This window comes from Rattus rattus, chromosome 9 (assembly GCF_011064425.1).
Source record: "Rattus rattus isolate New Zealand chromosome 9, Rrattus_CSIRO_v1, whole genome shotgun sequence".
Taxonomy (NCBI): domain Eukaryota; kingdom Metazoa; phylum Chordata; class Mammalia; order Rodentia; family Muridae; genus Rattus; species Rattus rattus.
The window spans coordinates 32,910,281-32,937,646 of NC_046162.1; the positions used below are offsets into that span (position 1 = coordinate 32,910,281).

A 27,366-nucleotide genomic window follows, 5' to 3' on the forward strand; every position below is an offset into this window, starting at 1 on the left:
GAATGCTTTTCTAACTCTCGGGTCATCAGGAGTCTCCCGTGTTATCTTACGAAGCCCCGTGAGTGTGTTAGCTTTCCGTTGCCCAGGAAAATCAGCTTCGCAGCTGGAGCAGACAGCTCAGCTGAGAGCGGTTGGAAGCATTAGGTTTGACATTCAACACTTCACAGGCCAGTCCTGACGGCACACGCCTGTATCCTAGTATGAGGAAATCGGAGGCGGAAGGATCAGGAGTTTAAGGTCATCCTTAGTCCAAACATAAAGAGGGCAGCCTGAAAACCCGAGATGCTATCTTTGTTTTATTTTATTAAGAAAAGGAAGGGGTGGGTCTAGAGAGTTGAATCAGCGGTTAAAGGCACTTGTTCTTGTGAGAGATCAATTCCCAGCACCAACATAAAGGCTCACCACCTCCTCAGGCAACAAGCACACAATTGGTGCACAAGACACACAGTAGGATATAAACAGCTGGGCGGTAGTGGTGCACACCTTAAATCTCAGCACCCAGGAGGCAGAGGCAGGTGATCTCTGAATTTGAGACCAACTTGGTCTACAGAGTGAGTTCCAGGAAAGCCAGGGCTACACAGAGAAACCGTGTCTCAAAAAAAATCAATCAATCAATCAATCAATCAATCTTTAAAACAATACAAGATAAAGGAGGATTGGAGAAATGGCTCAGAGGTTAAGGCACGGGTTGCCTCTTGCAGAGGATCCAGGTTCAGTTCTCAGCACCCACACGGTGGCTCATAAACATCTGTAACTCCAATTCCATGAAATCTGACCTCCTGACCTCTGCAGATCCTAGCCACACATGTGATACACATATAGATACAGGCAGAACATTCGTACACATAAGTAAAAAAATTTAAAAAGGAGAAAGGGGCTAGGCTTGGTGTCTATGACTAATTGTAGCATACAGGAGGCAGAGACATGAGGCTGGCCTCAAGCTTGAGGGCAGAGCAGTCTATACAGTGAGTTCCAGGTCAGCCAGGGCTGCATATCGAGACCCAATCCGTGGTCAGTTGCTTTGGCCTCTGGTGAGGCAGAGGGTCACTAGTACGGTGTTCCCTGAGGGCAGGGGCTGGGCTGGATGCTTCCATGTTCTCGGGCTCTGATTCAAGAATGAAATAAAAGCTCACAGAGATTGCGAAGTAACAATGAGTTTTATTCAAAAGCGAAGCACTTAGACATGTCCGAACAATCTGCAAGAGTGCAGGAGAGGAAATGCCGCAGGGCCCCTGGGACTGCCAGCAGCTTCTTACCAAGCTTCTTGGGCGGCTCTCTATTTTGATTGATGTATTAGGTCAGACAGTGGTTGGTTTTTTTTTGTGTTTTTTTTTTTCTCCATCTTTATTAAATTGGGTATTTCTTATTTACATTTCTTTTTCTTTTTTTTTTTTTTTTTTTTAAAGATTTATTTATTTATTATATATAAGTACACTGTAGCTGTCTTCAGATACACCAGAAGAGGGCATCGGATCTCTTTACAGATGGTTGTGAGCCACCATGTGGTTGCTGGGAATTGAACTCATAACCTCTGGAAGAGCAGTCAGGCGCTCTTAACCGCTGAGCCATCTCTCCAGCCCTCTTATTTACATTTCAATTGTTATTACCTTTCCCGGTTTCCAGGCCAACATCCCCCTAGCCCCTCCCCTTCTTTATGGGTATTCCCCTCCCCTGGTTTTTTTCTGCTATGCCTGGCCTTTCCCATAATGCACAGCCCAAAGCAGGTGTGATCCTCTGTTGCTAGCAAGTTACCTGGTACATTGTTACGGGTGGAGGGTGTCTCAGACTGCCCAAACCTACTATTAGAAAAGAGATGTGCATAGCACAAACAATGGAGTCCCAGGTTACTAACCTAGTTCCTGTGCCTGCTTTCCTCAAGGTGGAGGAGCATAGCTTACTCTCACCATGTTCTCACGAAACAGATAAGGTCTGGGAGAGACGGCTCAGCAGTGCTGTTCTTCCAGAGGACCCAGATTCAATTCTCAAACCCACATAGTAGCTTAGAACCATCTGTAATCCTTGTTCCAGGATATATGATGCTCTCTTCATACCAGGCATACACATGGTGCACAGACACACACGCAGATAAAACACGTAGGAAGAATGAAATAAATTTAACTTTTTTTTTAAAGGAAGCAACGGTAGGTAGAGTTTGGGACCTCTTCAAGATCACATTCTACTGATATCGCTTCCTTCCACTAGGATCCCCGTCCTCCATTAGTGACCAAGCCTTTAGCACAGGCTTTTGGGGAACATTTAAGATCCAAACATTAACAGTAATTTTGCCTTTCGCATTCAAGCCTGTAATTCACAAGGACTTTGCTTATGTGTCAGGTCGAGGTTGCATTTTCCCCCCTAAACTTTGAGCAGATGTTTGCGGGTGGGATGGGGTGGAGGTGGGGGATTGGATGCAGGGTATCCCTTGTTTAGATTATACGTGTGTGAATGTTTCAACTGCATGCATGTATGTGTACCACACGCATGCTTGGTGCCTGTGACAGTCAGGACTGGGAATCAGATACTTTGTAACAGAGTTCTAAGCTGGTTTAGAGCTGCTATGTAGGTGCTGGAAATCAAACGTAGACCAGCAAGTGCTCCTAACCATAGAGTGTTCTCTGCAACCACCAGTGCGGGACAGCGACCACTGTACATGTTACACAGTGCTCTGCACCGAGCTAAACCCCCCAGCCCACAAAAGCTTTAAAAACATAATTCTAAGCTTATGATTTGTAAGAACGTGACAAAGGATTGTATTATCCCTTTAATCCAAGTTCTTATCTTCCTACCACAGTCTACACCGACCCTGTCCCCCATCTTTCAGGTACGTGCTTGTGGACATAACCCCCCACCCCCACCCCCACCCCGTGACTATTTTAGGATAATTTGAAGGCAAAATGTCCCCTCTATATGCAGTAATGTTTTTTTTAGTTTGTTGCTCTCACAGACTGGGACATTCTGTTCTACAGCTACACTACGGTTACTGCAGTGGACACTGAGACAACGCCATGACCAAAAAAACCTCAGCTAGGCCTACATACTGTGCTGTGGGGAAGGAACTCCAGCGCTGTGCCCTGCTTTCAGTTCCATTGTCATCTCCCCTCCCTCCCCCAACTTTCCTTTAAGACAAAGTCTCACTGTAGTCATGGCTGTCCAGGAACTCCCTATGTAGTCAGGTTGACCCGGAACTCACAGAGATCCACCTGCCTTTTCCTGCAGAGTACTGGGACTGAAAGCTTGCACCGCCATGTCTGGCTCTGTTTCTCTCTCTCTTAGATTTATCATCAACAGTGTATATGCATATGGGTATCTGCACAGGAGTGCACAGGCCAGAGGTGTGGGATCTCCCTGGGGCTAGAGTTACAGGTAACTGTGAGCCTTTCAATGCAGATGCTGGGAACCCAACAGGTCCTCCACAGGAGCTGTAAGCACTCTTATACACTGAGCTGTCTGTCCATCCCCTTTCTTTGTGTATGTGCATAGCTGGGTGTGTGCTCAGGTCCCCATATGTGCTAAGCAAGCACTCTGCCACTGAGCTGCACCCCAGGTTTTCCAGCATCTTTGGCGTCCTATAATCTGGAGATGCGTGTGGGTTAATAGGTCCTTCAGGATGGTTTTCTGGGCCGTCTGATGACCCAGAGCCTTTTGGGGTTTCTGCAGGGCAGGAACTAGTTGACACGCCATTGACAAGAACACCGCAGACTTGGGTTCCTAGTGCTTTATTGCAGGAAACATCTGATGTCGATCGGACCTGCAGATGGTGATATGAACCGTGGTATCTGCTTCATGCTTGCTGAGATGTGGTGAGAACTAAGTGCGCCATCCGTAGCACCGCTGTTAACAGTTTCTAACCTTTGTCCCTGGGATGACCGACCCCACCCAGGTATCTTAACATCCGGATGAAGGTGGAGGTTAGAAGAACTCCCACAGCATCTGAACAGTGAGGCTCCCGACTTCCCTGGCTTTCACCTTTTGTTTTATTGTTTCCTTGTCAGGGTCTCACACAGTTCCAGTTAGCCTCCGAATTACTGTAATCCTCCTGCCTCAGCCCTTAAGGGGACAAAGTCCCCTCCTAAGACACAGGCTTGACTCCTCCCACTGGGCTCTTTCATTGACACAAGAAGCTCTGAAGGACCAGGCACAACCGTCACTTAAAGTTCCTTGCACTTTTTACCACCCAGTGTTTTTTATTGTTATTTGCCCAAGTCTGCGGTTCTGTGGTTTTGCCTTGCGAGCTGGCTGGGGTGTCAGAACGCAGCCGATGTGCTGCTAAGGGGAGGTGAGACACAGTCTAAAATGGAGAGATGGCTCAGTGGTTAAGAGCACTGGCTGCTCTTCCAGAGGTCCTGAGTTCAAATCCCAGCAACCACATAGTGGCTCACAACCACCTGTAATAAGATCTGATGCCCTCTTCTGGTGTGTCTGAAGACAGTTACAGTGTACTCACATATATAAAATAAATAAATAAATCTTTAAAAAAAAATGTTTTTCTGGGTGAAAACAGCAGGAGCTGGGACAGGTATCGGTTCTCAAACTCCTGTGCACCCAGATGCCGCTGGGGACCACCAGGAGTGAGGAATGGGGTTCTTCGGGCCCTTGATGAGCCTGGGATGGGGCGGGATCTGGCTTTGCTTGGCATGAGTACCAGGAGTACAGAGGGGCTGGAAGAGGGGTCTTCCATGGGAGACTTAGGTATAACTCTGTATGACGAAGGCCTCCCCGATGCTGTGGTCCTTGATGAAGGACGGTCTTTGCTTGTCCAAACTGTTTTATTCGTGGCAGGTGAGGATGCATATGTCTTACTCAGGGTGAACCAGAGATTAAACACCATTTGCAGGAAGGGAAGCTCATTGGCTGAACACTGGGGGCCTATCTAGATACCTTATCAGCATGAGAACTCTAGGTTTTTACGCTTCGTGACTGGTTGTCACGGTCCTCTTAGTGGTGTGTCACGGTCACGTACTTCAGGACAGTAACCTGGTGGGGAGCTAGTTTGAATTCCTGCCATTCTCAGTTATGAGATTTTTTTCAGGTTTCCGAACTTGCTACAGCCTTACCAGTTCTTCTGTCTGGTGGCACAGTCATATATGTCTTCGTCAGGGCTTCTGTTGCTGTGACAAAACACTGTGACCAAAAAGCAGGTTGGGGAGGACGAGGTTTAATTGGCCTGTACTTCCATATTGCTGTTCATCGTCAAAAGAAAGTCAGGACGGGAACACAAACAGGGCAGGATCCTGAAGGCAGAAGCTGGTGCAGAGGCCATGGAGGGTGCTGCTTACTGTCCCTGCTTCCCACGGCTTGCTCAGCCTGCTTCCTTATAGAACCCAGGCCCGCCATCCCAGGGATGGCACCACCCACAGTGGGCTGGGCCCTCCCCATCAATCACTGTGAGAAAATGCTCTGCAGACTTGCCTGCAGCCTGATCTTATGAGGGCGTACCTCTCAGGTACCTCTAATCCGTGTGTCAAGTAGCAGACGTCTGGGCAGCACATCCCTTTAGGCCATTAGCCCAGGGAGTGGTTTCTGTAACCTGGCTACTTCCTAGATTCTGTGTGCTGTTCTGGATGGAGCAGGCTGGCTGCAGCTGGACAGATAGCTTTCCCTTTGGCTTCCTCCTTTTTCTGACCATTTCAAGGAAGCCGTGTGGGCCCTTAGAATGTTGTTGTTGTTGTTGTTGTTGTTGTTGTTGTTGTTACATAGCCTAAGTGTCCATGATTTGCCAAAGATTGGTAACCCAGACTCAAATGGTATGTAAACACAAAGATTTTTATTCTGCTGAAGTCCAGCATGCTGGGGCCTCCCATTACCAAGACAGACAACCAAGTGAGCTCGCAGGACTGATTTAAAATACATTAGCAGAATTCCGGGGTAGGTGACCTTTATCTTGCTCCATCTCTAGGGACATTCCAGAACCATTACCAGGGCATGGGGGCTGGAAAACTTGCTGAGGCTGCTGACCCATTGTCCTTGCCTCAGGCCAGGTGTGGGGCAGCTTCTGAGGCCTGGGCTTGCCTGGACTTGCTCAGTTCTTGGAAACAGATTTAGGCCATGTCTCCTGAACTGCCTGCCATTTGGAAGCCTGTCATGGAGTCAGCCTAGCCTTCTCAACAGTTACACGGTTACATGTGAAGCTTAGAGGACAGCTTTGAGGAATCAACTTTCTCCTGCCTTTACATGGGTTTGAGGAATTGGACTCAGATTGATAGGTTTTCTGGCAAGTGTCTTTACCCACAAGCCCCTGCTTTTATTTTTGGGACAGGACCTTGCTATATAGTCCTGGCTGGCTTGGAACTTGACATATAGACCAAGCTGGTCTTGAACTTACAGCCATCCCCCTGCCTCTGCTTCTTGGATGTTGAGATAACAGCCCATGTCATTGTTTTCCTCTTGTAGAATGCTAACATATGCTCGGTGCCCGATGAAAACATTCCCTAACTGACAGTACAATGGCCCCTCAACTCTATGAATACACTAACATGCCCACTGAACTGGGTATCCAAATGGGAGGTTGAGCCAGCTGGGTGACATGCCTTTAATCCCAGCACTCAGGAGACAGAAGCAAGTGGATCTCTCAGATTGAGGCTACCTTGGTTTACAGAATGAGTTCCAAGGTATCCATGCTACACAGAGACAACCCTGCCTCAAAAAAAAAAAGTCAAAAACAAAACAACAATAAAATGGACTTGTTTACAACAACGCCAAGGACATGCCGGGTAACATCATGGCTCTTACAGTAGGACATTTCTTTGAGCAGAACCCAAGTCTTTGGTGTTCACAGCTTGTCCCTTCCTTTGTGGCTAAAGGAACAAGTTTAGCCTTTATTTTCTTTTTTAAAGACTTATTTATTTTATGTATGTATGTATGTATGTATGTATGTATGTATGTATGTATGTATGTTCTATTTACAGGTACACCTCCTGTAATAAGAGGTAATAAGAGGGCATCAGATTTCAGTGTAGATGGTTGTAAGCTACCATGTAGTTGCTGGGAGTTGAACTCAGGACCTCTCGAAGACTTCTCTCCAGCCCTGGCCTTAATTTTTGTTTTTGAAAAATCATTCAAGATCTTTATTAAAAGTGGCTTTTTTGAAAAAGTCAAGTCATGGGGGCTGGAGAGATGGCTCAGTGGTTAAGAGCACTGACTGCTCTTCCAGAGGTCCTGAGTTCAATTCCCAGCAACCACATGGTGGCTCACAATCATCTGTATTGAGATCCGATGCCCTCTTCTGGTGTTTCTAAAGACAGCTATAGTGTACTCATATCAATAAAAAATAATTTAAAAAAGTTTTTTAAAAAAAGAAAATTTCAAGTCATAAAGTTTTACTAGAAATTAAAAATGGAGTTCTTAAAAGAAAAGCACATCTCAATCAGATATGTGAAACAATTTTAAAAACCTTTACAGGTATATTGAGAAAAATTGTGCCTTAAAAAATATGTTTATTGGGGCTAGAGAGATGGCTCAGCAGTTAAGAGCACTGTCTGCTCTTCCAGAGTTCCTGAGTTCAATTCCCAGCAACTTCATGGTGGCTCATAACCATCTGACTCTTCTGGTGTGTCTGAAGATAGCTACAGTGTACTTACATATAATAAATAAATCTTTTAAAAATATGTTTATTAATCCCAGCACTCAGGAGGCAGAGGCAGGCGAATCTCTGAGTTCGAGGTCAGCCTGGTCTACAAAGCAAGTTCCAGGATAACCACAGATACACAGAAAAACCTCGTCTTGACAACACCCCTTCCCCCCAAAAAGAAATATATGTTTATCCACTGGGTATGGTGGCACTCAGGAGGCAGAGACAAGATGATCTCTGTGAGTTTAAGGTCAGATAGGGATGTATACTGTGTCTCAAAGCAAAACAGAACTATATGTTTATCATCTATGCTGGTTTTTGTCAGTAGCCAAGTCAGTTTCTCCATTAGGATTGATGTGGAGGAAGGACCCCGCCCACTGTGGGAGGCGCCACTGCTGCACAGAGCTCCTGGGTTGTAGTAGTGTAAGGCTCGAAGTGAGTCTTAAATACCGTGAGACCCCCCAAGTGAGACAGGAGAACAGAGTTTGATGCAAACTCGAGAGGTTTATTTTTCTGGTGCATTGGGGTCGACTCTCAATCAAGCCCCTCGTGGCAAGTGACTAGAAGGTGACCCCGAGTGGCTATAACAAGCAGTTTTTATACTTTTTAGGGGAACAGGTTACATCAGCAAGGTTACAGTTTAAACTTATCGACAAAGCATATTGACCTTTGAATCCATTGGCTAGCAAGCATATGACACACATTTGAACTCTATCTGGGACCAGAGGGTCAGGTGACTATCAGTCAGTACATTCTGCTGTTCCGAGAACTGTGGGCAGAGATGGAACTTGGCCTAGCCTTGACCTGTGGCAGGAAGCTGATACTTAGCCTGGTCTTTACCTGAGGTGCTGGGTGTAAGGCTGGTGAAAGCCCCTAGGGTCCTTCAGTAGCACTGCACAGGGCTCCTGGGCTGTAGTAGCAAGCCACTCATCAAGCCAGTAAATAAACGTTCTTCTGCGCTCTGCTGCAGTTCCTGCCTCCAGGTTCCTGCCCTGATGTCCGTGTGGTGGAGTTAGACTTGCGAGTTGTAAGCTGAGATCAACGCTCTCCTCAGGTTGCTTTTGGTCACAGTGTTCACAGCAACAGGAAAGAAACTAGAGCAGAATTTGGGAAAAGGAACATAGGAGAGCACTGCAGTGGGGCCCTGCCTGTGAGGCTCTAAGGGCAGTGCTTCACAACCTCCCTAAAGCTACAGCCCTTTAATACAGCCCTTCATGTTGCTGTGACCCTCCACCCATACGATTACTTCCGTTGTAACTTTGCTGCTCTCATGAATCATAATGCAATTTTTTTTTCAGATAGAAGTTTTGGCAGGGGTCTCGACCCACAGGTTGAGAAGCGCTGCTTTGGAGAGAAGCCAAGACCAGGAAAACAAGCCAGGGCCTGCTCATTGGTGATTTAGATTAAGGCTCACTGGGGCTGTGGATAAAGCACTAAGTCAGTTGTGATTGAGAAGAGACCAGCGTCATTGAGGCAATATCTTCTGGGAAGTATTTCCTGAGGGTCAGCTGTGGCCCAGTGGAGGGAGGAGAGGGCAAGGCTGCATCTCAAGCCGGAATCAGAAATGTGTAAGAGTCTCCCTCATGCTACTGTTTTTGAGAATACAGTGGGGGTTTTCTTAGTTACTTTTCTGTCATTTTGTGTCTTCGTGGGTTTTTTGTTTGTTTGTTTTTGTCTGAGACAGTGTCTCACTATGTAGCTCTGGCCATCCTGGAACACACAGAGATCCCCCTGCCTCTGCCTCCCTGGTGCTGGGATTAAAAGAATGTGCCACCACACCCAGCTAAGTATTTGAATTTTTTAAAAGTCTGTGGGACTTCTAAAATGATATGTTTGGTGTTAATATTAACATGCTCTTGGTACAAGCAAGGAAAGAAATGTTACGGTCTAACAGTGATGCTTTGTGTGTGACGTTGGTTGGCTTAATTAAAAACTAGAGTCACCTAGGAAGGAGGAGCCTCAGTTGAATCGCCTTCATCCGATTAGCCAGCCAATATGTGTGTGGAGCATTCTCTTGATTGATGTCAGAGGGTCCAGCCCACTCAGGGCAGGTGGTCCTGGGTGGGCTGGATAACTAAGCATGGGGTGTAAGCCAGTGAGTGGGGTCCCTCCATGACCTTTGCCCCAGTTCCTGCCTGGAGCGCCTGCCCTGACTTCTCTCAGTTTGATGGAGTATGACTTCAGAGTTATAAGATTAAGCCAACCCCTTCTTCTCCAAGATGTGTTGGTCACGGTGCAGCACAGCAACAGGAAAGCAGTAGACCATCACCATCGAAAAGAGACGTTGTAGCAGGACTTTGCCTGTGTGGTGGGTTCCTCTTTCTTCCCCCCTTCTCCACCCTCTTTCCAACCCTTTTAACCCTCTAACAACAGATAGGAGAGAGAAAAAGATAGAGCGGAAGGAGGGCAACGTTATCCTTAGATCACTTCCTGCTGACAAGTCCCTTGAGGCAAGTTTGATTTTTGCCAGCAGGATATCCAATTTCTTCCTGTTTCTTCGTTGCCTACAACTATTTAACAAACCAAAACCAACCAACAACCCACCCTGCCTCTCAGGGCCCTAGCATTTATATCCCCTCTAAAAGAACCCAGAATTCCAACATCACTCAGTGGAAGAAATTATTTGTCACTGGCAATATCGTGCCTCTGCTAGAGCCCGAGGCAAGTCATAGTCAGCTGCTGTGGACAATCTGAAGCAGCCCCATATCCCACACCTGGGATTAAAACGAAAACATATTCTCATAATATTTCTGTTTTGTACTGTTTTTTTTTTTTTAAATGAACCCAAAACTCCAACATTGCCACTATAAGATGTCTTTGGTAAGAATAATGAAAACCGGGTTGGGGATTTAGCTCAGTGGTAGAGCGCTTGCCTAGGAAGCGCAAGGCTCAGGCAAGCCCCTGGGTTCGGTCCCCAGCTCCGGAAAAAAAGAATAATGAAAACCCCGTGCTGTGTAGAGATGTCGATAGTTCTCACACACCCGGTCAATGAGGCAAAAAGCAAGCACTGAAGGTTTTCTACCCCAGTCTTCTCTTCATTTCTTACCGCTGGGATTGTACACGTATTTCTTCTTGGATTACTAAATCAGATGATGGCTGAGGTGTCTGGCCAGCTTTGTCCTGCTCAGCCCCAGGGTTGTGGGGAGGGGTCAGAGGCTCAGCTGGTGGAACAGCAGCTTTTGTCTGAACCATCTTGTTCCCTGGATCTGTGCGGTTGAAGTTGTTGATGCTGACGTTGGGCCCGTACTTTCATGCCATCCTCTCTAGGCTGTCTTTAGCAGAGAGGACTTTGCGGGATTCGTGGTCTGTAACTGTATATACACACATGCACCGTCTCGCTGATGTACGCTCCTGGCCTGCACTGTGGTTGTTAGCAGCCATCCTCCATCCAGTGTAGGGGGTGGAAACTGGTCTGTGCATTTTTTTTCATACATTATGGTGGGCTGGCGTTGTTGGGTCTGGCCTTCAGGCGTTCTCTACCATCCCCTCCCCAACTGTTGGGGTAGTCTGCTTGTGACCTTGTGAAGAGCCCCTAGGAGGCAGATGGTGTTACAGTGGTTCTCTTTGCTGTGTGTACAGCTGTGGAGTGTCCCTCCATGAGGGCTTATAACATTGGCTGCCTTTGAACTCATTTCCACTCCTGTACTTGGAGGTACTTCCTGGGGCTGTCAGTTTTTGTTGGTTTTGAGACCGGGTTTCACTGTGTCGACCAGGCTGGCCTGAAACTAGTAGAGATCCACCTACCTGTGCCTCCCAAGTGCTAGGATCGAAGGGGAGTGCCATCATGTGCGGCCTTCATGTCTCTTCTTACCTCAGACCGTTCTATTGTTCCCAAAACCTTTTGTCCCTGTCACCAGACACTGCAGACTTCAGGCCACGTGGGCCAGTGCCACTTGCCACGGTAGGCTTGGGTGGAACTGGTGTTAGCTGGTGGCTGCTTGGTGACATCTTTGCCACTCATGGCAGTGGTGATGGTGTTTGCAGCTGGCTGCGGCAGCTGCATCTCCTCCAGGGTTGCCATGGCACCAGGCTAGCAGCATTCTGGCTGCCCCGACTCTGGGGATTCTCTCTCCACTCCCATGACTGATCCAAATGCCATCCTTTCTGTCTTAAAGTGTTGAATGTTTTGCTTCCATGTATGTATTGCGTGACATGTGTGCCAGATGCCACCAGTCAGAAGAACGGGTTGGATTCCCTAGAACTGGAGTTACAGATGGTTGCGAGGTGTCATGTGGGTGCTGGGAACAGAAACTGGGTTGTCTGGGGGAGCCGCCAGTGCACTCTATCGATGAGCCAACTACCCACTCTCACCTCTCCTTTCTAAACTCATCCTTTTCTTCCCTCCCTCCTTCCCTTCATTCCTTTGTGCTATCTGACACTGGCCTTGAACTCCCTGGCTTGCTCACAAGTCTCTCTCCTCAGCCCCTTGAGTGCTAGAGTCTAGATATGTGCCGTATCGGTCAGACTCCATGTGTGCCTTTTTAAGTATTTTGTTTTTTAGTTTTATGGCATTTATTTATTATGCTCGTAGCCAGCTCAGCACAGATGCGAAGCCTCCACGCTCTTTCCTTGGAGATGCTGCAGGACCTGTGGGCGGGCTGCACTTGCATCAGCACCTAGCATCAGAAGGCAGTGCAGTGTGTGGGTGGACTGGGAAAAGCAGCTTCTCCTGACTTCATATTGCTTTCGCACTGTGGAAAGCAGAGCAACCACAAATGGGGCATCTTAGATGGGAACTGGCCCCACCCCCACCCACCTAGCTCTGCACAGCTCAGGAACTGCAGGCTGCCCCTCCAGCCTGGAACTTATGGTGAGTTCACCAGGATAATTGAACTGACCTGGTTTCTGGGAGGTCTTGAGCTGCCTTCTGGCCCTATTCCTCTAAGATCCTGAATCTTCCTCCGCTATCAGCAGGCTGGAACTAGGAGGAACACACAGCTTTACAGAGGCTGGCTTCCCCTGTGTGCTTTTTCTTTCTAGTCAATGAAATATGTGCTCGGAGTCCTACTGGATGTATGTGGCTGGTGAATTTGGCCACCGAGACAGAGCACTCCATCCCAGAATAATTGCATCTCTAGATGTTTGTTCCCTTTCCCCGAATCTGTTACCTCTGCATCATGACTTTCCTCAGTAAGGATGGTGGCTTTCTCAGAGCTTCCAAGAGCCAAGCCTGTTGTTACTGGTTGCTGGGGGCTCTGCCAAGGTGGCAAGTTTTGTATCGGAGCAGAGGGCTACTACGCCTCTAAGCCCTCCCTTCCTCCAATCTAGCAATGATGGTCCTTCAGACTGGCTTCTACAGGCAGTGCCTTGCAGTGCCCTATGTTTCCCTTCTTGTTTCTAGGCCTAGCAGTTCATTTTCTGTTCCTCTAACAAAATGCTGTGGCTGAATAGTTTAGTTTATGAGAGGTTTATTATCCGGGCATAGTGGTGTGTGTCTGTAATTTCAGCAGTCAGGAGTGCTGAAGCAGGGGGATCATTCTTGTGTATAAAGGCAGCTTTGGAGTGGTGTGAGTAGTACAGTATACACTTTTAATCTCAGCGCTCTTGGGAAGCAGATACAGGTGGATCTCTGAATTCGAGGCCAGCCTGGTCTATCTACATAGCAAGGTCCAGGACTATACAGAGAAACCTATCTCAGAACAACAAAGCATTTGGATTTCACATTGGGTCCTAGTTGGCTCCTAATTATTTTTTTCAGTGCACTGTTGGCTTTGTGTCAGCCCCAGCTCCCGGTTCCCACTCCCTTTGACTTCCTGGAGGCCTAGAATGTGTTGTCTCCATATGTCTCGGTCTGACCACAGTGAGAGGGCTACACCTTTGCAGCATGCCTGGCTCTCCCTGTCCTCATGGCCACCAGCGAGGGAGCCACCACAAGACATGCAGAGAGAGAGCAGAGCCAAATCAGAAACCCACAGCTGTCAAATGTCTCCATGGAAGTCAAACACACTTGTGATTTCCATACTAGTAAAATATTTTTATTATTTTTATAACACAAGGAAAGTAAAGATTTCTTTTTGGTGTATACCAGAGCTAAGGGAAGCAGAATAAAGGGATTAATAGGACTTTTATACACTTTTGATGATCATAAAAAGTTAACAATACCAACTGCTTGCCATAAAACTTATCATAGCTCCAAACACATATAAAGGATCGGTTTTAAAATCTATAAAAGTAAAAAATATACAGTTGGACGCTCTAACACTTATTCCATCTTCAGTATAAAATTGTAAACATTTATTTACACAAAGCACATGTGTATAAGAGAGTCTGAGCACCCTTTTCTTCTTGAGTCGTGGCTCTGAGAAGATGGGAGAAGCAGGTTACCTCTCCCCAGCTTCTCAAAGCCAGACTCATAAATAAAGCCATGGGCAGCTCTGGGGGGGGGACCCCAAGAATCACATTTTATTGCTATGACACTGCAGCAAGTTGCCCACTGCCCGTGTGGCCAGCCTGGGCCTAAGGTAGAGTGCTGGGGCCTGGGCAGCGGAGGCAGGAAGCTGGAAGAGGACTCAGGCTGCAGGCCCAGCCCTTAGCCCTGTTTTTGGTAGAGAACCCGCTGAAGCCACTCTCTCCCCTGCAGCTGGGGACATCAGAGGGTGGTGGCTTCACTGACTTTATGATTCACCTGCTGCTCTGAGAGCTGAACTGAGTTTCTGGGGAGGACATGGCAGGAGAAATGGCTATGAGGGACAAGTGCCCTCAGTGAAAAAGGCACTGCTGGTGCAAACGAGTTAGCGGTGTGGGCACACCTTCCTCCCTCTGGGTGGGAAGGCGGCTCTTGGCTTTCCTTGGCTCAGTTCTTTATGCTGGAGAAGTGTTCCAGGGCCCCAGGACAACGAGCGGAGCCGTGGCTTCTCTACAGACCACTCTGCACAGAAGTCACTCCAGCAAACACCTTTCCCTCCGCCATCCTGTTAAAGGTCTCAATGTGCTCATCGTCTTGCTTGTGATGAAGACAAGTGCTCACTCTGCTGTTAGCAGCCTACACACCATATTCTATTCCATACTCTTGCTGCTCAGACATGTCCATCAATAGACCTTCTCAGAGAACCTACTTCAGTCTTTAGCAAGGATCAGTTAGTGTTATAAAACCACTTTGAAAGTGCAAGTCATCAGCTGTGGGAGGAGCAGAAGTCTGGAGGGGAGAGAGTAAAGTGATGCCTGGCCAGCAGGCTGCCCGCAGCCTTCGTTCCCCAAGCCTGTGCAGGCTCAGACTCCCTAAGGAGTTTGACTCTTCCTCTTCTACTGCAGTGAAGTCAGCCACGGTTTCCCGTTCTGGCTGGAAGAGGCCGGGAGTTAGGAAGAAGGGTCATGGGGATGGGGAGGAGGAAAGATGTGTGTACAACTGAATGGCACTTCTACTGTGTAGGAACGGGTTGTCAGAGACATGCTGAATCTCCACCTTAGCCATGCCAGGGCACGGAGGGGACTCCATGGGGGCCCAGTGTCCTCAAGAGTGAATGGCAGCCAAGAAATAGGAGGAGCTTTGAGGAGGATCCTATGTGGACCACTAGATGTACCATCTTGTGGCATCCTGATCATTTGGGCATCTGCAGTCACAGCCTGTACTGTGGCAGTGATTTCCAGTGACCGTGAAAGCTGACAGAGCAGGAATAAAAAAGGCTCTGACTCCTAAGGAAACCCTTTGTTTCCAGTGCCACTTACAATACAACCACCACCTGTCCTAATCTGTGTAAAAACCTTAAGTTAAAAAAAATGACTTCTATGCTATAAATGCAAATAATCCTAACCACCAGAAGTTTGTTCCCAGCCTTGAGGCAAATGGAGAAGCCATGGGTGGAAACCCGGCACATATTCTTTGTAGGCCTGATACGGTGGGACAATTGTCTCCACTGGCTTTTTGGTCATCTGGGCAGGAAGCGACCTTTCAAACCTCCATCCTGCTATCCCAACCCTAGTTAGTGATGCCAATGTGCTGGGCCAGCCCAATGGAACGTCAGATACTGACCAGAGGGGGCCCCAGCTGTGGCTTAGGTTCTACTGGCCCAATTCTTTGGGCCATGGGCTTTTGGTCCAAAGTAGTTGCTCTTTCTTGAATCTGAGAACAAAAATAAGATGGCTAAACACCAAACACACCACAGAGGTCTCTGTTACTGTGACCCTAGAAGATCATCCAATTCATTGATCCACTCCTCGGAAGTCCTGTTCTTCAGCAGCGAGTCGATCAGGTCGGTGTGTCCAGCCACACTGGACAGACCACTGCTGCCTGGCTGCCCGCTGTAAGCGAAGGGAAGCTCTTGGCCCATGGTCCTCACAGGGTAAGCCTGAGCACAGTGCAGCCCAGGCCTGCTGTTCATCTGGGAAGTGGGGCTCTGGCTGAAGGCCCCCAGCTCGGGCCCTGAAGGACTTAAGCCAGGCAAGCCCTGCTGTGAGGCTGCTTGGGGAGGGGCAGGGGCAGGGGCACTGTTCCTCTGCTGTGTGCTCACTGGGGGCAGCATGGGCCCTGCTGCAGCTGCTGAACTCAGAGGAGCCATGGGCCTGGTGGGCATGGCCTGGGAGAACTGCTGACCAGATATTTTCAGGTGGGCTTGCTGTATGTGGAAACCGGAAGCTGCAGTGAAGGGGCTCACACTGCTGTTCCCAGGTGTCTGGCTGCTCAGGTTTGCCATTCCCTGATGTTGCCATGAGGCATTCTGGCTTCCCATGGCTGCTGATACCCTTGGGACTTGTGGCTTTGCTAAACCAGGAGGCAGGGTTCCCTTATTGTGCTGCTGGGAGAGGCTGGCACTCCCCAGAGAGTTCTGTCCATATGCAGCTGAGGTGGAGGCATTTTGGCCCACATTGGTCTGCCGTGGAATGTGGGCATGTGTGCTGGTAGCCTGTGGTGGGGGCTGGGCAACTATCTGGGCTAGGCCTGATGCCATGCCATAAAGGCTGTTGTGAGGCAAACTCTGGGACCCAGTAAACTGGGCCACTCCACGGTCCTGCTGGCCTGAGCTTGGGGGGAGAGAGGAAATGGGGGCATGTCCAGGACCCATTGACATCAGAGTCCCAGGCTGAGGGAACACTCGAGGACAGCTGGAATTGGATGGACCCAAGTTGTTCATTCCAGGCACAGCAGCAGAAGGTCCTAGAAGAAAGAAAATTTTAGCAGTCAAGTTGGCATTCATTTTCCTTTATGTTTGTGTGTATAGGTGCAAATGCATATGTGCCACAAGTGTGCGGGAGTAAAAAGACCACAGGCATAAACACCATGGTCAAAAGCAACTTGGGGAGCAAAGGGTTATTTCATTTTCCCCCATCCTGAGACAGGGTCTCCCTATGTAACTCTGGCTATCCTGCAACTCACTGTGTAGACCAGGGTGGCTTCACACTCACACAAATTCGCCTGCCTCTTCCTGCTAAGTGCCAGTATTAAAGGTGTACACCACCACACCAGACGAAGGGACTGAACAGAGGCCAGAGAGGAATGCTGCCTACTAACTGCTTACCATGGCTTGCTCGGTCCGCTTTCTTTTACACCCAGGACCACCAAGCAGAGCAGGGGTGGCAGTACCCACAGTGGGTGGGCCCTCCCACATTAATCACTGTTAAGAAATGCCCTACAGGCCAATCTTACTGAGGCATTTTCTCAATTGAGCATCCCTCTTCCCAAATGTCTCTGGCTTGTAACAAAAGCGTCATAACTGGGCAGTACAGCTCCTTCCCTACACCATGTGGGACTTAGGGGTCAGACGCAGGCCATCAGACCTGACTTGCTGAGCGATCTTGTCAGCCCATGCTGGCACTCCTGACTCAGGGTGGAGCTGTCTCTGAGGTCCATGCCACAGATCATCTTCCAGGGGCACAGGAGTCAGAGCCCTCCCATGCCATGGGCACTGGGACAGGAGAGGAGCAGCACTCAAAGACGGGGTAGAGGGAGGCTCCAGAGGGGGAAGCCAGCTGTCTTGTCCATTTATTTATCAAGTCACCAACAAAGTTTGTCTCAGCTTGGACTAGGGATTTCAAGACCAATACTCCAGAATCTGTCTGTGGAAGCCAACTCCATCACATGTTGTGAGGAGCTCAAAGCTTGAGCAGCAGGTTACAGGAAATCACGCAGGAAGGCTTTGTCCTAACATTTGGGAAATGTTTAGAAAGCAGAGGCTTAGAACTGAGTTTGGGGCTGGAGGAGCGGCTTACTTAGCATGCAGATCTCAAGTTCAATCACCAGCAGCACGGAAGCACATGTGTGTGTACCCATGCAAATACACACACATGTAATACATATATATATACACACAGATGCATACACAAATGTGCACCCACTTACAGGTTTGACAACATGAAAGTTTAAAGAGGGCATTCAGAACAGAGGAAAGGGACACCTGTGAAAGGACAGAATTGTAACATGCTAAAGGGCATTAAGGAGCCAGCTATGGCTGGGGTATTTCAAGAGCAGGACAGGAAAGCCTGAGACTACAGACAGCTCAGTTCTGCTGGGGTGTGGTTGTCAGTGACTCGGATGAGTCAATGTGGGGAGGGCTATAGCTGAAGACATGGCTCTCCACCCTGTAGTGTTTAGATATAAGGTGCTTGAGGCTTGAGGGAGGCAGAAATCTAGAATGGAATTACCAGGTATTTACTGAGCATGAGCCTTAATCCTCAGAAAACTTACCATCTGCCCTTCGTGTGTGTGTGTGTGTGTGTGTGTGTGTGTGTGTGTGTGTGTGTGTGTGTGTCGCAAGTACATACACATACACATGAAGGCTAAAGGTTGACCTTAAGCCTAGTTCCTCAAGAGCTATCCACCTTGCTTTCTGTGATAAGTGTTTCACTGGCTTGAAGCTCACTGAGTAGGCTAGACTGACTGGCTAGAAAGCTTCAGGGATCTGTCCACTCCTGTTTTTGTGGTACTGGAAAGACACAGACACAGACAGACACAGACACAGAGAGACAGACAGACAGACAGACAGACAGACAGACACACACACACACACACACACACACACACACCCTGGCTTTCACGAGGCACAAGCCTTTAATCCCAGCCAGCACTCAGGAGGCAGAGGTGGGAAGATGAACTCAAGGCCAGCCTCGTCGGCAGGTGAATACCACGGTAGCCAAGGCTGTTACATAGAAAAGTCCTGTCTCAAAACAAAACAAGGCTTATACATAAGATGTCCTCTAACTAGTAATAATTTTGCTTCAGATGGATGTTTAACTGAGTATCCTCATAGTCAACCTTGGACCTTCTCCTTGTGTCACAAAAAACTGAAAATCTAGCCCTCACCTCCTAACCACAGTTTCTGTGAGCAAGTAAACCAGGAATTCTGTCAGCACCACATTATGAGCTCTAACCTCCTTATACCCAAAGCTGCCTCCCCGCCAACCTCCTTCATCTCCTTACCTGTGAACTGTCCAACCTGTTGTTGGAAGGTGCTTTGTGCTGGGTCTTGGTACTGGGGGGGTGGGCGGGTCAGATGACGCTGAAACTGTTGCTTCTCCTATGATGTGCCAAGAGCAGAAACAAACAGTAAAACTCGATGTAAGCCTGAAGTCAGAACCACTGAGAAAAGCAGGGTACACAAGCCAGCGTGTCGCTCACTCGCAGGCACTTGTGAATGCAGGGAAGCCAAGTGCTCATGGATACAGTGTTCTAGGTGATAAAAATGGGTTCTGAAGGTAACTGCCCAACTCTGCACAAGTCACAGTGGCAGTCACTGAAGTGTGTTGGTTAAACAAACTGTACGTGGTAAGAAGATACCCTAATAAGCAGCTAGTTTAAAGATGGTGGGCCTGGTGGTGGTGGCACACACCTTTAATTCTAGTACTCAGGAGGCAGAGGCAGGCGGATCTCTGAGTTCCAGGCTAGACTGGTCTACAGAGTTCCAGGACAGCCAGAGCTACACAGAAAAACTCTGGCTAGAAAAACAAAACAAAAATGAATGAATGAATGAATGAACGAACAGGAACCGAGGCAGTGACCACCCTCAGCAGTGCAGTCTCTAGAGTGGGTTCCAGAGGGTTCTCTTGGTGTTTGTGAAGCAGGTAAGCACTGCCGTGGAGTCTGTCAGAGGACAACTTTGGGCATGGGTCCTGCTTCCTTCCAGTTCTTTTGTTCAGTACTGAAGCCAGGCTTGCTGACCCAGGAACATCAAGGGGCCCTGTCCCCCACCTCCACTAGGAGCCTTGGGGCTACAGACTCGGATCCTGCTTTAAATGGATCCCAGGGTTATGGACTCGGGGCCTCTGACCTGTGAGTCCCTCCCTTTGAGATACTGCACCACTCTGTGGCCCAGACTGACCTCGAGTTTACCATGTAGCTAAGCACGAGGTAATTCTCCTGCACCAGCTTCCTGACAGCTGTCACAGAGGAGAGCTCCTATGCCCAGCCGGCTCCCGTCTTAATTAGAAGACAAGGTTCAACCTCTCAAAGGCTCTCATGGTTGCTGGGTGTCTGCACTGCCCCTGGGAACCCGGTGAGGGAAATGTGCATCTTGATCTCAGGACTTCAAGGGCAGCTCTACCTCATGCTCTAGCCTTGGAAAGGGGATTCCATTTACTTGTTTTAAGTAAAAACATTTTTAGCATTCTTTTAAAAAATGAAGTAAAATATGAAAACCATTTATTTGTGTATGTATCACCATGTGCCATGGTGTGGCAATCAGAGAGCAACTTGCTGAACTCAGCCCTCTCCTGCCACCTTGTGGGCTCAGGATAACACTCAGGTCGACACCTGAATACGAGGACTTCTACCCACTGAGCTCCCTTGCTAGCCTTTTTTTTCTTTAAGATTTATTTATAAAGATTTATTTATTTTATGTATATGAGCTGTCTTCAGACTCACCAGAAGAGGGCATCGGATCCCATTACGGACGGTTGTGAGCCACCCTGTGGTTGCTGGGAATTGAACTCAGGACCTCTGGAAGAGCAGTCAGTGCTCTCAACCTCTGAGCCGTCTCTACTCCCTTCTTTAAGATTTATTACTAAAGGTTTTGCTGTTGTTGTTTGATGTAGTGTCTCACCATGTAGCTCAGTCTGGTCTCAAACTCGAGATTACCTGCCCCTGCCTTTCAAGTGCTGGGATTCAAGGCATGCACCGCTACGCCTGGCACATTCTTAAAAACATATGTTTGTTTGTACCACACGTATACAGGTGTCCACAGAGGTGAGACGGGTAGCTGGGTTCCTGCAAATGGAGTTATATATAGGCAGTTGTGAACCACCTGATGTGGGTGCTGGGAAAGACCTCCAGCCTAGCAGGTCCTAACTTCTAAAACAACAACAACCAACCTACCATCATGTGTGAATGTGTGTGTGAAAGCTTGGCTTGCTCTTGGAGGGTGCGTGCCATGGTGTGGTATAGAGGTCAGAGGGCCGCTTGAGTTGATTCTCACCTTTCATGTGTATGTGAGTTACAGGGATTGAACTCAGGTCATCAGGCTGACAAGCACTTTAGCACTTTACCTGCTTTTATTGCTGGGCTGAGAAGGGGATTTTAAAGGACACAGCACTGACATTGAGTGCAAACCAGCTCAAATGGTGCCTGTGGTTTCTGGTGTCTGTTACCTGCTCAGCCAGGAGGTGCTGCCTCTGCAGGAACTGCTGTTGCTGCAGCTGCTGCTGCTCTCTCTGCTTCTGCTGGTCCAGGAGCAGCTGATGCTGCTTCATCACAGCTGCCTGCTGCTGGCTGCTGAGGTAAGAGCTGCTGTGAGTGCTGGCCACCGACACACTAGGCTGGGTTCCCACACTGGCGGCTGGGGCTGGTACAGGGACACTGGAAGGGTTCTGCTCCTGTCAACAAAGATGAAGGGATCCAGGTCAGGTCGTACGGGTGATCTGTCCCAATCCTGTCAGGTCAGGTAAGCTGCACCTAGGGATAGTCTTGTTCACGGTTCTCCTTTTTAACTCCAAGCCTCTGCTTGTCCCTTATGTATGTGGAGGCATCTTTTAAGTTTTAGTGCTTGGGAGGCAGAGGCAAATGGAACTCTGAGTTCCAGATCAGTCAGGGATACATAATGAGACCCTAACTCAAAACAACAAACAACGCCCCTCCCCACAAACCCCAAACCAACCAATCTAGAACAAAATCCTCATTAAAAAGACAAGCAATGGGTTGGGGATTTAGCTCAGTGGTAGAGCACTTGCCTAGCAAGTGCAAGGCCCTGTTCGGTCCCCAGCTCGAAGAAAAGAAAAGAAAAGGAAAAAAAAAAAAAAAAAAAAAAAAGACAAGCAATAGGACTGGAGAGATGGCTCAGTGGTTAAGAGACTGACTGCTCTTCCAGAGGTCCTGAGTTCAATTCCCAGCACCCACATGGCAGCTCACAACTGTCTGTAACTCCAATCTTTGACACCATTATACAGACATACATGCAGGCAAAACACCAATGCACGTAAAATAAAAACATGATTTTTAAAAGCCCTATAATAATAATAATACCCTGCAAATATTCTAACCCCAGCCAAACCAAACCAAATAATGCTGTGCTGATAGATGTAGACTTGGTTTATGGCTCTCCTCAAAGAGCATAAAATTGTTTTTTATGCTCACTTGTCTATGCGTACTTTTCTGGGAAGATACAGATACTTTAAATGTTTAGACTGTAAATTTTATTTAGTGCTTCTTTGTACACTAGTGGTCAAGATCAGGTGGCTTTAATTGTTTCACCTCATTCTGTAAGAAAGGCTCTCTCAACCCAGAGCTTCCCAATGTGGCTGGACTAGCTGGCCAGTGAGCTGTGGGGTCCTGCCGTTAGAGCGCTTTCCGAGCACGTCATCCACCAGCTCCACACTCTGCCTTTCTTGAGTTCATGGTATATGCTATGGACTTAATATTAATAATACATCCACACAGGGGTTGGGGATTTAGCTCAGTGGTAGAGCGCTTGCCTAGCAAGCACAAGGCCCTGGGTTCGGTCCCCAGCTCCAAAAAAAAGAAAAGAAAAAAAAAAAATAATACATCCACACACACACCCCATTTTTTTCCTCCAAAACAAGAAAGGCCTCACACTGTAACCCAGGCTGGCCTCAAACTTGTGGCAATTTTGCCTCAACTTCCCTGTGCTGAGATTACTGTGAACCACAACTGCTTTGTTTTGTGACAGGGTCTCATTATGTAAACAAGGCTAGTCTTTAACCCAAGAGACTCCCCTTGACTCTCTGCCTCCCCGAAAACACAGGGTTTAAACAGCATGTGCTGCCATGTCAGGCTTGCGTGTTCTCTCTCTCTCTCTCTCTCTCTCTCTCTCTCTCTCTCTCTCTCTCTCTCATTCTATATGTGTATGTATAACACACACATATACATTATGCTCTCTGTGTATATGCATAAATAGGAGATTTAGTCAGTTATATGGGTGCTCTGTCCTCAGACACACCAGAAAAGAGAATCAGATCCCATTACACATGGTTGTGAGCCACCGTGTGGTTGCTAGGAATTGAACTCATGACTTCTAGAACAGCTAGTGCTCTTAACTGCTGAGCCACTTCTCCAGCCCTATTTTTATTTATTTTTTGACAGGGCTTTATGTAGTTGTTTGGCATGAAAGAGACAACTAAACTAAATTAGGTGATTCCTCAAATGTTTGTGTAGTTAAAGTCCAAATTATACTAAGGAATTTTTTTCTTTCTAGACAAGGTTTCTTTGGTTAGCCCTGGCTGTCCTGGAACTTGCTTTGTAGACCAGGCTGGCCTCAAACTCCAAAAGATCCTCAGCCTCTGCCTCCCAAGTGCTGGGATTACAGTTCTTATCACCACTGCTCAGATATATTGAGAAATTTTACTCTACTTTTATTAAGGATCAATTCCAGTCATCTGTGATTTCAACACTTGGGAAGAAGAGGCAAGGGAAATCAGGAGGTAAGGGCAGCTTGGCTACACAGCTATCCAGGGATAAATGAACTGGGACTCAAAATCACGAAGATCAATCTTGCCCTGATTGTTGCATTTCCCACTTCACAGGATGACAGAGCCGCTCCCACCACAGTCTCTTGCACACCGACTTCTAGTCTAGTATGAGGCTTCCCTAGTGCCCACAGTGGAGTGATGGGAAGCGAAGGGCCTACTCACCTGGCCAGGTGGAACCAATGACCGGAAGGGCATGTTTCCTGGCTTTGGTTTCATCAGAAACAAGGAGTTCTGCTCATTACTCAGATGAGGCAGCTGCTGGGGAAGATATGCCATCAAAGCTGGTTTGTTCTGGCCCGACCCAGGGCCACCTTGGCCACAGTCTGCTTTGTAATGAGACAGGGGTTTTGTATTGCCATAATCTAGCATGGACCCTTGGTTGTTCACAGGGTTCTGATTCAAGTTACTTGGTGACTGGTGACTCAGCAGGTTGGAGTGGCTAGGTTGGAGGTAGGGGCCTCCTGGCCGAGGAGAACTCTTGTTCACACTAGGCATCATGAGCAGTTTTGAGTTGGTAAAGTCTTGCTTATATCCAGAAGGGCTGGCAGGCTTCTCCATGGGATAAGGAGCATCTAAGGGACTGTGGGAGGGCCCTGCCTGCTGCCACGTGGACAGCTGGCCTGGGCCAGGTGCTGGGGCAGCTTGCTGTGGATTCTGCAGCATCTGCTCACGTTTCTGCTTGGCAGCTATCTGTTGGAGCTGGTGAGCAGAGGACAGCTCCGAGGCGCCCCCTGGGCCCTGGCTAGGTAATACCACACTTGTGAGGGCTCTTGGTGCATTCTGGGCCTGGGCTGATGCCGGCATCAGGTTTGGACTGGAATTATCCACCCCAGGTTGACCAGTGGTGTGAAACAGAGTCTGAGAGTTCCCAAGGCTTGGAGAATCTGTGCCCACAGGGGCAGATGAGGGTGCTAGAAAGGTCTGGCCTGCAGACCCAGCCCTGACTTGTGGAGAACCTAACTGCTCCTGCTCAAAGGCTGCTGGAGAGAACTCAGTCTTGATATTAATGTCCTGGGCCAAGGGGGTTTGTGTGGCAGAACCAGGGGGCTCTGGATCCTTCTTCTCCTCAAAGTCCTCAGTAAACAGGTCCTTCATGTCTTCGTCGGGCACTGACCTGTTGAGCTCTTCGATGAGCTCCTTCCACTCCTGCTCATTAAGGTTGAGGTCAGGCATGAGGTTGCTCTGAGCTACGGAGCTGCCAGCCCCTGCGATCATGCATGGCAGGTCGTCCACTGGCTCTTGCTTGAGCTCCTTACTCAGGCTTAGAGGGAACGGCTCACTGGAGTTGCTGCCTCCATTCAGGTGGATGCTTGAGTCTGCCAGACATTTCTTGTTGATGGGGTCTAGCCCCAGGGAATGCTTCCCACCAGTTTGCAGGGCATCTCCCACAGGAGGCTTGTCAGGCTGACCCAGGGGTGAGGCAGGAGGAAGCCCATTGGCAGACACACTGACCCCCAGAGGGGCCTCCCGGCGGGTCTTCTTATGCCCAGGAAACAGGTCTCCGTAGCCATTTGGTTGATCGCCATTCTGAGGGGAGGCAGCGCTGTCAAGACTCCTCTTCACTGGATCATGGAGATGCTGAAAGACATTGAACAACAGACTTAGGAGCAGAGCCTTGTCTTAGGTCCCCTTTGCTTCCAACAGTGACCTTGCATTCTTGCAGTACACCTCCCTGCCCTTTGCTCCCCTTCTAGCACTGCCTCTCTCACTAGGTCTGGCCTGGCCAGTCAGAATTGGACACCTGGCTTGCTGTAGAAAAGTGAGCATCACACCCAGGGCTTTGGCAGGGCACAAGCTTGATGGTGACTACTGTCATCTAGTTTGATGTATGCATTAGATGACCACAGGAATCCTGTGTCTTGTCATACCTAAGACCTGCCAATGTCTTCAGCTGCCACCTCCAGCCACCACCCCCAGCCCCTGACTTTCCTCTCTTATAAACCAATACATTTTTTTCTTTCTTGTGCTTGGGCTGGTTTAATATGGATTCTATGACTTCCAACCAAAGGAGCTATACTAGTTTGAATGAGAATGGTCCCCATATGCTTGTATATTATATACACAGGCCACAGTTAGTGGAACTGTTTGGGAAAGATTAGGAGCCTTGTTGGAGGAGGTGAGTCATTGGGATGGGGTGGCCGCTGAGGTTTTAGAAGCCCACACTGCGAACAGTCTTGCTCTCTCTCTCTCTCTCTGCCGGAAACCTGTGATCAGATGTGAGCTCTGGCCTCCAGCGGCATGCCTGCCTGCCACCATATCACTTCCTGTGAGAGTCCTAGACTAACTCTCTGAATCTGTAAGTCCCAATTGAATGCTTTCTTTTAAAAGTTGCCTTGGTCATGGTGTCTCCTCACAGCAACAGAATGGTGACTCAGACAAGAGCCCTGACTGTAGTTTTCCTTCCTCAGGTAGTGGCAGTGTTAGTCACAATAATCCTATGTCCATCTAACTGCCCATTTCTATAGCCTTTTCAAAGCCACATGCTCCCTCCGTGGTGCATGCTTCTTCCCATACCACATGAGCTAGCTTGTATTTTCAGTTCTTGTCCTACTTATATCTATTTATTGTGTGTGTGTGGGGGGGCATGTACACATGCCAGTGTGTGTGGGGGCATGTACCCAGGCCAGTGTGTGTGGGGGCATGTACCCAAGCCAGTGTGTGTGACAGCATGTATCCAGGCCAGTGTGTGTGGGGGCATGTACCCAGGCCACAGTGTGTGAGGGCATGTACCCAGGCCAGTGTGTGTGACAGCATGTATCCAGGCCAGTGTGTGTAAGGGCATGTACCCAGGCCACAGTGTGTGTGTGGGGGCATGTACCCAGGCCACAGTGTGTGTGTGGGCATGTACCCAGGCCACAGTGTGTGTGTGGGACATGTACCCAGGCCACAGTGTGTGTGTGGGGGGCATGTACCCAGGCCACAGTGCACCTGTGGAGGTCACAAGTCAACTCCTAGGGCATGATTCTCCCTTTCACTATGTGGGTTCCATGGCCTGAAATTTGGTTCTCAGGTTTGGGGACAAGTCTTAACCCCCTGAGCCATCTCACCAGTTACCTCATCGCTTCCTAAGCAGCTTCCAACTAGGCGCCCCATGAGCAACGTTTATGAAAGTCTGTCATTGGACTCCAACACGTCTGCTCTGACACCCTCGTGTTCTTTGTGACTAGGTTCATTCGGCTAGGCTTCCTGAGAGTTTACGTGTGCCAGGACAAGTGCTGTGGGCACTACAGAGGCAAACGAGGCAATGCTCTTCAAGCCCTCCAGTCTCCCGAGAGCGCAGAGCAAACTGGACACTGCTACAGAATAAGGCAAATGCCCCATCATGCCATGGAATAAGCCCCCTAAGAGTGGGGGTGGGAAGCCCATGATGAGAACTAACAGGGTATGGCTCCTCTCTCCCAAGTTGGGGTTCCAGCTCTCAGCTCCTCCTTTCTGTGCTCACATTTATTGTCATATCCTATTTTCTACCCCTCACCTCCAGTACCATCCACCTCCCACTACCCCTGAGCACATGAAATGTGATATAAAAAATGGTCCAGCCTGGTGCTGTGTGGTGTATGCTTGTAATCCCAGCACTTAGTAGGCTGAGTTAAGTCTTTAGAGTTCAAAGCCAACCTCGGCTATGGAGTGAGACTCTTTCTCTTTTTAAGATTTACTTATTTATGTATAGTGTTCTGCCTGCGTGTGCGCCTGCACACCAGAAGAGGGCACTAGATCCCATTACAGATGGTTGTGAGCCACCATGTGTTTGCTGGGAACTGAACACTGAACCTTCGGAAGAGCAGCCGAACCATGAAACTCTGTAAAATAAAGAGAGGGAGAGAGAGAAACACTCCCTAATAGTGGTTTTAGTTTTCAGTCTTCAGGAGTCAAGGCAGCACAGAACTCCTGCTATCCCTCTGGATGCAGGGAAGGCTCCTGCTTTGGACGCAGAGCACAGGCCTGCTCTGGCC

The 27,366-nt window shown here is 48.5% G+C and overlaps 1 protein-coding gene across 1 annotated transcript in view; it reads right to left on the reverse strand.

Annotated features, from left to right (window-relative positions):
* Positions 1-13,517: 13,517 nt before the first annotated feature.
* Positions 13,518-27,366, reverse strand: part of Maml1 (mastermind like transcriptional coactivator 1) — a 35,134-nt gene continuing 21,285 nt past the window's right edge. Inside the window, exons 2-5 of the mRNA XM_032913911.1 lie at positions 23,576-24,991; positions 21,080-21,304; positions 18,918-19,014; positions 13,518-16,658 (exon numbers count right to left, since the gene is read on the reverse strand). Of these exons, the coding sequence (XP_032769802.1) occupies positions 15,679-16,658; positions 18,918-19,014; positions 21,080-21,304; positions 23,576-24,991 (2,718 nt within the window). The 3' untranslated portion in view covers positions 13,518-15,678. The remainder of the gene's footprint in view (positions 16,659-18,917; positions 19,015-21,079; positions 21,305-23,575; positions 24,992-27,366) is intronic.